The 10,989-nt window shown below is 44.6% G+C and overlaps 1 protein-coding gene across 1 annotated transcript in view; it reads right to left on the bottom strand.

Annotated features, from left to right (window-relative positions):
* The window catches only part of Cul4a (cullin 4A), a 41,755-nt gene extending 30,785 nt beyond the window's left edge, over positions 1-10,970 (bottom strand). The window contains exons 1-3 of the mRNA XM_055608410.1: positions 10,752-10,970; positions 10,366-10,481; positions 619-723 (exon numbers count right to left, since the gene is read on the bottom strand). Coding sequence (XP_055464385.1) covers positions 619-723; positions 10,366-10,481; positions 10,752-10,899 — 369 coding nt within the window. The 5' untranslated portion in view covers positions 10,900-10,970. The remainder of the gene's footprint in view (positions 1-618; positions 724-10,365; positions 10,482-10,751) is intronic.
* Between the last annotated feature and the right edge of the window lie 19 nt (positions 10,971-10,989).

Below are 10,989 nucleotides of genomic sequence, written 5' to 3' on the forward strand. Positions count from 1 at the left end.
AGGTTCTCCTGCCTGCCCAGAATAGTGCACAATCCACCAGGAGAAACTGGATGCAGCAAGAATCAGAACACAGGCCTTGGGGTTAAGCCAGATGCACTATGGCAGATGTTAAGTAGGTATCTTGTTCCTGCAGCTACCAACCTGTGGGAGCCAGGGAAGACCCACCCTCAGATGAGAGCCTTCCCAACACACTGACAAGGGCCTATAAGACCCTGAGGAGAGAAATTACAGGTTTTACCCTGACTGCTGACAGACACACCCCACGAAAACAATGGTATGATAGTCATATTTGTGGAGATTTATCACATATCATAGAAAATGAATACATATGGTTTTTATTAAAGGACAGAAATTAAATTTTAAGACATTTTCAGAAATTTCCCTAAATATTCCAACTAGATGCAGTGAGGCTGTTTCCCTTGACTCATATCAGTAATTTAAATGTTAAAATTTTCACTAAAAAATAATGAATTATGAAACAAACAGGCCATTTATTCTATAAAAAAGGACTTAAAACCTGTTATTTAATATTAAGGATACTTTAACCCATTTTAAAAAGATTTGTGTAATAAACAGAAACATCACAAACCAAAAAATAAGCAAAGTAAAGAAAGGATATTCTCTGAACGGAAGGATCTGGGCTTGGACGTGGTCTTCACAGACCTGGCGCAGCTGTTTGTAGAGTGTCGGCGAGACTTTGTGAGAACAAAGATTTTCAACAGCCTACAACAAAGGGAAAGGAGATTGTTCAGTATGAGAGTCAATGTTCTCCGAAAAGCCCTGCAGCAGTGATGCCACTTGGCATTTCAGTTGCCTAAAGCAAGTCCAAAACTATGGGCACTTAGGGCACTTGTGCTGCACACCGTGATGGCAAAGGCCAACAGTAATGGGCTCAAACTGACGGCATGCTACACCTACCATCCCTTGGGAGGCCTGGCACCTCAAGTCTCCATTTTTGCATGAGTTCAGTTGTTTCTCAATCAGGCTGCACAACAGTACGGGACTTTAAAGCAGGTTCAGATCTTGTGGCCATTTTCTAATTCTCTAGGCTGAGGTGAGGCACACATTTATCCTAAAAATGACTGTGAAACCCAAGCAGTAACAGACCTTTGCTCGAGCATGGCAGAGACTCCATCAACGTGAATGGAGGGTGGAAGAACTATGATTCCTGAGTGACGCAGGCCAGGCTATGCTAAATCCTGTTTTATGTTTTTCGAGGCAGGGCTTCTCTGTGTAGCCCTGGCTATCCTGGAACTCACTCTATAGACCAGGCTGGCCTCAAACTCAATGATCTGCCTGCCTCTGCCTCCCAAGTGTTGGGATAAAAGGTGTGCACCACTACCACCCAGCAAAAAAGAAACTTCTGAAGCAGAAAAAAATTGAAATATTTGTAACCACTGAAAGAAAATATACTCTTATCAGTTGTAATTGATCCTTCTCAAATCTCGTATACATGTCAGAATCTCATTCAAGTGTGAAATATGATCAGAAGTATTTTCTAACATAATGGTTTTAGAACCACTTAAAGTTTGAGGATAGAAAGAACAGAGAAACTTTCCATGAGCTCTTTTTTTTTTAAAGCACACTCGCATCTTATAGAAGCAGTTCTGCCCCAGAACTGATCATGAGCCATTCCACACTTACAAGTACAAAGTCATTTTTACACACGTATATGCCTGTGTACTTCTTTTTTTGTAAAGATACAGTTTGTGTGTGTGGTATACTATCCTCCATAAAATAGCAATTTGTAAGGAACATTTTCCTTCTTCCTCCTGAGACAGAGTCTCACTATTCAGCACTGCCTGTCATGGAGCTTGCTGTACAAAACAGGTTGACCTGGAACTTAGAGATCCCCCTGCCTCTGCCTCTCACAGTACCAGTATATGAGTTGGATATACTGCCTCCCATAGTACCGATTCCTGAGTTGGAGGCAATAATCCTAATCCCCTTTCCCCAGCTGTGACATGTTATCCCTGTCACATACTACTGACATGACACACACTAAGACTTGCTTTGTTTTTAATACTAAGAATACCTTAAAGCAGATGGCAACCACAGGTGGCACTGACTTGTAAGCCTGAGTACAAGTGTGTGTCACCATACCCCGTCCTTGAGATTGTTTCTAAATGTCTTCTCGTGATGTATTGCTACAACACCTGTCAATTAGGAAAAAACCCTATGGCCTGTGGCTGAGGCAGGAGAACAGGAGGTGGGAACATATGCCAGGCAGAAAGGACTCTGGGAGAGAGCCAGGTGCTTGAGATTGTGTTGGCAAGCTGTGTGGAAGATGGATGCATGGTGCCTGAGCTCAGGTAACCAACCATGAGGCAGAAAGTAAATTAGTATAAGTTAATATAAACTTAATATTTTAAGTTGTGAGCTAGTCAGAGAAGAGCCTAGCTATATGACCTAGGTATTTGTTTAATATTTAGTGAATCCCATTAGTCATTATTCCGGGAGCTAAGGGACGGGAGAAAAAAGTCACCTGAAATATAGTGGCATTCCTCTACAACATGTGGCGCTCAAGTGGGCATCAATGTAAGAAAAGTCAAGCTGGGCGAAGACAGTGTGCTATGGGCATTTAAAAAGGATCACTCCAGAGAAGCAAGATTTACCCCAACCACCAAAGGTGGAATGTGGTAGATTTTCGATTGTGCTTCTACCAGTTCTCCGCTGTTCTTCACATCAACTCATTCCTAACTATATACTATTCACATATCCCCAAGGGTCACTTCTCACCGCAGACTACTGTGACCAACATACGGTGCAAGGGCCATAGCACTGAGGGCTGGCAAGCATGGGCTGTGGTGTTCAAGGCATCCATTCGCTCTCTTAAAAATCACCTGAGTGGATTTACTGCTACAGAAACAAACGTTTCCTGTGGCCCAGTGCAGTCACCTCTCAGGTGAAGAACACCAAAATGAAATGAGGGACTGTAGGCAGCTGCAGGCCAGGACTCTGCTGGTGCTCACTGAATGCAAATTCAAGTAGAGATCCTTGAGCTGGAGCTGAAGTCACAGAAGACAGAAACAAGAAATCATGGACTGTGTCACTGGATTCCCCGACAAAAAAGATACAAAGGCAAACAAGCCCCAGCTGCCTGGAAAGTCCTCAGGAAACTACCTCACATACCCAATTACACCTGGACCAGCCACTCCAAAGAGACATATGTGTGGCAGGGTGGGGCCCCAGGAGACCCTGGACTCACTGCAGAACACCAGAAAGGGACACTGCCTGGAACCCAACAGTTCAGGACTGGTGGCACTTTCTGTGATAAGGATGGCCTGGGCTCACCAATTACCTTCAGGCTCGCCATCTCCCTCCCTACTCCTTCTCCTTACACCCATACCCCAACCTGGAGGAGGACTAGGATACTGGACCCCTCTAGATGCCCACCTGAAAGAAAATAACAACACAAAATGAAACCAGGACGCAAATCCAGGCAACAGGAAACTCAGAAGCCTCTCATCTGCATCTGTCACTACCTTCTGAATCTTCTGAATTTGAGTATGTAAGTCTTGACTCTTAAGAAGACTGAGGCAAGAGCTCAATACATACAACTGCTGAGCAGGAGGCTGATAGACTACGGCCATTTCTAGTAGGACAGGCAAGTCAGAGAGGGCATATTCTCTGCTTTTATACTGAATTTACTCTCTATTAATGGATGACTTCTTTAAAGGGGGAACAGAGTAATACTGATCTGTCCACCATTTCCTGGGCCTTTCCACATCAGTTTTAGCCAATCTTATCACTTACTTCTATACAAAATCACACTGTTTTCTCCTTAACTACCATGCCTGACAGGAATGAAGCTTTTTGGTCTGTTGTGCACTCACCCCAGCCCATAGCTAGGTTCTCCCTAAAGCATACACTCTGGAGAATTTGTTCTCAGGCTGTACTCCACACCGGGCAATCTTCTGATGTGCACTAGAATGACCAAAGCCCAAAATTTGAGTATGTAAGTAACAGGAGTATGTCTTCTGAGTGGTTCAGACTCAGGTCTTCAGAAGCAAAGAGAAGACACCTGCACCTTCAAAACAACCTTGCTCAAGGGAAGCCAATACAGGGATGGGAAACAAGGAGACCTCACCATGAGCTGACAAACAGAATGTAAGTAGCAACCCAGTAAAGAAGTTTCTGAGCAGAGCCATAACCAGTGGCTCCTATGTTTACACTAGACTTCAAAACTAAATTTCCAGACTCTGGTAAAAGCTGGTACTTTCAGCTAAGATTCTGTGGCAGGGTGTGAAGCACACCTGGGAACAACGATGGAGCAGTGGGTGAGCACACTGCTTGCCCTAGGCCAGAGCCACCCCTGCTTCAGCAGCACTGCTTCAGAGGCCTAAGGCTGAGTGGGATGAAGAGGTCACACTCAAGGACATATCACTGCATACATGGTGTAGAAAAGTGTCCCCACTGTTGGCACATCTGACACTGAATGGTAGAGTCCCTAAGCAATAGGACAGGAAGCCTTAGTAGCAAGATGTATTTTAACAAGTCAGAACTTCTGAGAATTCAGGTGCTTGGTGCAGTTCCTGCTTCTGGTCAAAATAACCAACAAAACAGACAGAGTACACAAAGCACTTTTGGGGGACCTTGGACACTGGCTGAAAGTTGGTGATCGCTGGGAGATTCCAGCTGTTCCAGCTTCCTACCCACTTTCCAGGCTGCAGTCAGGAGACGAGGACCTACAGGGGAGATTAAGTCTCCAGGAAGCCCCAGTATGAAACAAAGGGCACCCATCCTGGGGTGAGAAAACTATAAATGTCAAGGAAAAAACCATCTGGAAGGGTGGAGGCAACAGTGTCAGAGTTCACAGATGGCCCGGAACAGTAGTTTTCCATATCCACAGCTAGAAACCACAGTCAAGGAACCAAGGTAGGTCTGCTTCAACATAGGGTCAGTTAGCTCTGGATACAGCAATGCTCTGGCCTGGCCAGGCCTGGCCTAACAAATCCTGAAAGCAAGACTTTCAGGATGGTCTCCAAGTAATTTAACTGTGGCCAGAATAAAGGCCAGGAATTTATAGTAATTAAAAAATATCTGGCATACCATGTAGAATTTATAATGTTGAACTTCTAATCAAAGATTATCAGATTGTCCTTAATGGGGGAGGGAGGCTCAAAGAGAATCAAGAACATAGTGGGTCAGGGTAAAACAACAGCCATCAACAAGACCCCATGTGTCTGAAGATTCAGCAGTTTCAGAAGGCTTCAGAATGACCAAACTGAATGACCACTCTCGAGAGTGAAGACCAGTGTGAGCCTCACACCACTGGCAGCATGGCAGATGAGGCATGGCTCAGGGTTCTCTCTGAAGACAAGAGGGCTGGTGTTCTTGAAGGGGGAGCTCTTGGGACAATCATTGTGCACGTAAAATCTTTCCATGAAGAGAACCAAGATGAGGCTGGAGAGATGGCTCAGCTGTTTGATATCCAGCACCCACTTGGCAATTCACAATTGCCTTAACTCCTGTTCTGGGGATTCGATGCCTTCAGTACTGTGTGCACTAGGTTTGGATGTGGCACATAGACATTCGTGCAGGAAAAACATTCATACACATACAATAACAATAACAATAAACAAAATGGCTCCACTAGGGAATTCCTTCAAACATTTAAGAAAGAAACAACACCAATTCTATACAAGGAAAAGAGAATCATTTTAAATTCATAAGGCCAACATTACTTTGACATGTAAACTGATCAAAGACATAATGAGAAAATACATTAAGACAAAGTTAACAAACATTAACAACTCAACCCATAAAAAAGATAATAGAATGAGTATAATGGCAGACACTTTAATTCCAGCAGCACTCAGGAGGCAGAGGCAAGTAGCTCTCTATGAGTTTGGGGCTAGCCTGATCTACATAGTGATCCAAGCCAAGCCAAGGCTACACAGTGAGACTATGTCTCAACAAACAAACAAACCCCGAAAGCATTTAAAATATAATACATTTAAGATGGAGCCTAAGCATGCAAGACTGTCCTTACATTCAAAAGAGAAAAAAAAAATGAGGAACATAATCAATTATTGAGGAATCACATAATTCCTCAATAGATGCTGAAATGTGCTTTCATTAAACTAGCAGCAGAAAGGACCCCCTACATGGTATCGCACCCAACAACGGTGAAATAAAAGATCTCTGAGACCCAAAGCAAGACAAGTGGCCTGCTTTCTCACTTCAACCATCGTCCCAGATGCTCTTGCCAGTTCGGCAAGACAAGGCAAAGAAATAAGAAGCACAAAATTTAGAAAGGAAAAGGTTTATAGTTACACATGAGTGTCTGGGCAGAATATCCAAGAGGATTTAAAGAAAATCTGAAAACAGCCAAGTTAGAGGACAATTTCAATCTATAAAATCAACAGTATTTCTATATAACAGTAAGAATCATAAATTAGAGCTTGAGGTAAGGTGAAAATTCTACAAAAGGTTTGTAACATCTGTACAACTGAAAGAAGAAAACATTGCTGAGAAATATTAGAAAGTCCCAACAGAACACAGCCTACCTCTAAGGCTGAGTCAACTCTTGCTGGTGATCTCAGAGTTACCACAATCTCAAAACCTTAGCTGGCTTCTTGAGGAAGTCAGAAAACGGATTCTAAGATTCATAAAGAAATGCTAAAGACAAGAATAGCTGACACAATTGTGGAAAAACAAAGCTAGAGGCTAACCCTTCCTGATTTAATACCTTGTTACACCCTCCTAGATAGACAGCTGGCCTTGTCTTTGAGAAAGACAATTAGGCAACCATATACCCAACACCTGGACATTTACAGAGACAACACTGCATCTACATTTATATCTCAAATACAAACAGAAGTCCACATGATATAGATCACATATCTAAATGTAAAACTTTCAACTATAAATGTCTACAGGGAAATTAGAGATCTTAGATTAGGACAAGGATCTGTTGCTTCGCTTTTCAGAGATAGGGTCTGATATAGCTGGCCTAGAGCTGGCTAGTAGAAGAGGCTGGCCTTGAATGCCTGAGTCTCCTCTGCCTGCTCAGTGCTGGGATTACAGGAGTGTGCTACTATGCCCAGCTACAAATAAAAGTTTAAAAAATAAAAGCTATAAAATAAAAGTTTACTTATTTTTTATTTCAGTAGATACTAAAAGCATAACCTAAGCTGATACACTTGACTTCAAATTTTAAATCCTGTTCTTCAAAGGACATAGATTAGGTAAGAAATAAGTTACAGACTAGAAGAAAATATTTGCAACACTACATAAAACTTGTGTCTGGAAGAATACATACTACATTCAATAATGGGAAAATAATTAAGAAAATGAAGCTGGATACACTGGCTCATGCCTGTAATCCAGCACTTGGGAGGTTAAGGCGTATTATCAGATGTTCACAGCCAGAGCAAGCTACATAGTGAGATAAAAGGGTAAGCAGAGAGAGAAGGGAATGATGAGAGAAGGCAGGTAAGAAAACAGAAGATCTGAATAGTGAACTTCATCAGAAAGGGAACAGAATAGCAGTCAACATATGAAAATGACTAGCATCAATAGGGACTGTAAATTAAGCCACACATGAAACTGACAGCACCAAATGCTCGTAAGAATATGGAGCAAATGGGGCCCTCATGCTATGGGCAGAGTAGAAAACAGTACAACCACTCTGCAAAGCAGGTAGTTCTTATGGATTTAAGCATACATTTCTATGTATCTCTGCGATACTTTCCTGAGAGGAATGAGAACATATACCCACACAAGATGTACTCAGGGTTCACAGCAGCTTGGCTGGACTTATTCATTACCTAATGAATAAGCCAATTGTGCTAGATCCACACTACTCATTAGTAAAAATAATATGCCTGTAGGGGACACATAGGAGGGGTTTGAAATAGGGTATCTGGGGGTGATGAAGGCAGGAAAGAGAAGAGGGAAAGTGATGTACACCAAACTGGCAAGGCTGAGACCTGATAGGCTAGGGTAAGATAGAAGGGGAGGAAGACCTCCCATATCAGTGGACGAGGGAAATGGCATGGGAGGAGATGAGGGAGGGTAGGATTGTGAGGAGACAGGGGAGGGGGCTACAGCTGGGATACAAAGTGAATAAATTGTAGTAAATAATAATAAATAATAAAAAAATACCAAACTGCTAGCAGCACGTGTGAACTGCAAAACAAACAAACAAACAAAAAAAGCAAAACTATTCTAAGTAGAAGCCAGATACGGTTGGCAAATGTATGTCTGTTTGTTTGTTTTTTCTTTTTTAGATAGAAATGGCAGAGTAAGTGAAAGAAGAGCAGTGGCTGCCAAGAGCATAAGATGGGGAAGGAATGACTACCATGAGCTGCAGTTCTTTGAGAGTGATGGGAACAATCTATATTTTCATTGTGGAAGGGCAGAAAAACAACTGTATACCATTAAAATCTACTGGAACACAAGCATGTTACTTTGAATTTGGGGCAACCTCGGCTACACAGTGGACTCTTAAAAATGAAAACCAACCAACATCCCCTCCCCCTAAAAAAAAAAAACCAATGACTAGAGCACATGTTATATGTAAATTATACTCCAAGAAAGCTGATTTTAAAAAGATTAACAGGGGCACGGTGTTGCATATATATATAATTCAACAACATGGGAAGCTGAGGCAGGAGAACTGCTCTAAGGTACAGGTCAGGCTTAAATAAATAGCAAGTACTAAGTCAACCAGGGCTATGTAGAAGATTCTCTCTCAAGTCAGAAACAAAGTGGGTGGGGTAGGGCCTGGAGAGATGGCTTAGAGGTTGAGAGTATGTGAGGACCTGAGTACCTATGTCAAGAGGCTCAGAACCCAATACTTCTGGCCTCCATCCCTGCACCTCAGATTCACGAGCACATATCCACACACAGACACATACTTAAAATAATAAAAATAAAAATAAATCTTTAGGTGGGCACAGTGGTGCATAACTTTAACCCCAGCACTCAGGAGATAAAGGCAGGAGGATATCTGTGAGTCTGAAGCCACTTGGTTTACATATTGAGTTCCAGACCAGCCAGGACTACACAGTGAGTCCTGTCTGAACAAAACAAAAACAAAATCTTAAAAAAACAAAACAAAACAATCCTCTTCCTCAATACACAACCAAAATTAAGACAAACCTATGACAAGGTACAGACAGGTGTACACCACTTCATCACTAAAGGCCTGCTGTCCCTCACCCAAAATGCTTGGAACCATAGCATTTTGATTTTCAGACTTTTTTCTTCCAGATTTGATAATATTTATGATGCATAATGATGTATTTGGGGAAAGAGACTCAAGTCTAAAAACAAAATTCATATCCCATTTATCTTGAACACAACTTGACTGTTTTCTTGTTTTATCGTTGGCTGTGTGAATGCTGTGTGTGTGCAGGTGCTTGTGTCTCAGCAAGAGTCTGGGGTCAAAGGACAAGCCTGCAGTAAGTTTTCTCCTTCCACCTTTTTGAGGGTTCTTCGATTTGAACACAGGTTGCCAAGTTTGTTCCGCAAGCCCTTTACCACCTGAGTTACCTGGCTGGCCCTAGCATGAAGGACATTTTATTCAACAGCTTTAGCATACACTGCGTTTCGTCTGAGGCCAGTCAGAGGTCAGGTGTGGATCTTTGCCCACCTGTGCACTGTAAGTTTTGGGTTAGGACTGATCAACCTGTAACAAATTTCCTTTGGCTACTACTGCTTACTTTCTGTGCCTTCTGTAACTTAAAATACACTCACTTTGTAACTAGGATAAAGCAACCCGGTAAATTCATAACTAGTGGTGTAAGTAATTACATGCTCTAGCATTAACTAAAACAAGGACTATTTAGCAGACATTATTGTATAAACCCACGACAGGAAAAAAAAGTCTGCTTGAAACAGCAACGTGTACTTTTGGCGATTTTTTTTCTGCTGCAGACACAGATCAACTTTAACTAAAACTACCTGAATCTGCCTGCAATCTTATTTGCAACAAATAAAGCACATACAGTGTGTGCGGGGGGAGGTGACTAGGGGGACGGGACACGACACGGGACCCGACAAGACAGTCGGGGACGTCACGACACAGGGACCCTATTGAGTTTAATGTCCAACAAACTGGCGTCCAGATAACACTGAAGACTGCTTGGAGCTCTATGCCTCCCAGCCCCTCCTTTCTTCTGATGATGGGAAAAACTTACACCTTCTAAGCAGCCTGGTCTAAGCCTCACACACAGCACTAATCCAGGGCGGCGATCCACAGAAACACCGCCGCCCGTGGGCTTCGCGGCTTCCGCTAGGAAAGGCTCGGGCCGCAGCTTTCCAAACCAACCCCAATAGGCCTCCCTAGCGTCGGCGCCCGTGGCTGCGGGGAGGAAAACAGCCAAGTGCTGGCAGGCCCTCGCCGCCGCTCACCTGGTACAGCTCTTCCAGGTTGTACCTGATGGACGTGCTGCTCTGGATGGCCTTGACCGCTTCGTGAAGCTTCCGCCACGTGTCCTGAGTGTAGTTGTCAGGCAGCCGCGGCCTGTCTGTGGGGAGAGAGGGTCAACGGCCGCGCGGGAACAAGACGGGCCGGGGCACTGAGGCAGGGCCCGGGAGAGGGCCAGCCGGGGCGCGGGGACGTGGCGGAGCATGAGGTTCAGGGACAAGTCAGGCTGGAGCGCCGGAACCGGACAGTGCGGGAGGGAACAAGGAGGGCTGGGGCGCGGGGACAGGGCCGGCCGGGCAGCCCCAGGAGGCCCTGTCCGAGCGCGCGACCCGCCGACCGCCCCGTTCGCTCCTCACCGGAGCGCACCCACCTCGGAAGTTCTTGATGACCAGCTTCCTGGAGCCGCCAGCGCCCCCCGGTTTGGCGGGGCCACCGGCCAACGCCGCGGGCTTCGTGAGGCCGTTGGTGCGGCCCATGAGAGCCGAGACGCTGCCCTTCCGAGGGCCCTCGTCCGCCATGGCTGGGCCGGACGCCGCCCCGCCCCGCGCCGCCCGGCTCCTCCTCCTGCCCTGCGCCCCGTCCGTGCGCGCCCGGCTCCTCCTCCTCCT

Source organism: Psammomys obesus, unplaced genomic scaffold (genome assembly GCF_907164565.1).
Source record: "Psammomys obesus unplaced genomic scaffold, mPsaObe1.curated_primary_1811, whole genome shotgun sequence".
Taxonomy (NCBI): Eukaryota; Metazoa; Chordata; class Mammalia; order Rodentia; family Muridae; genus Psammomys; species Psammomys obesus.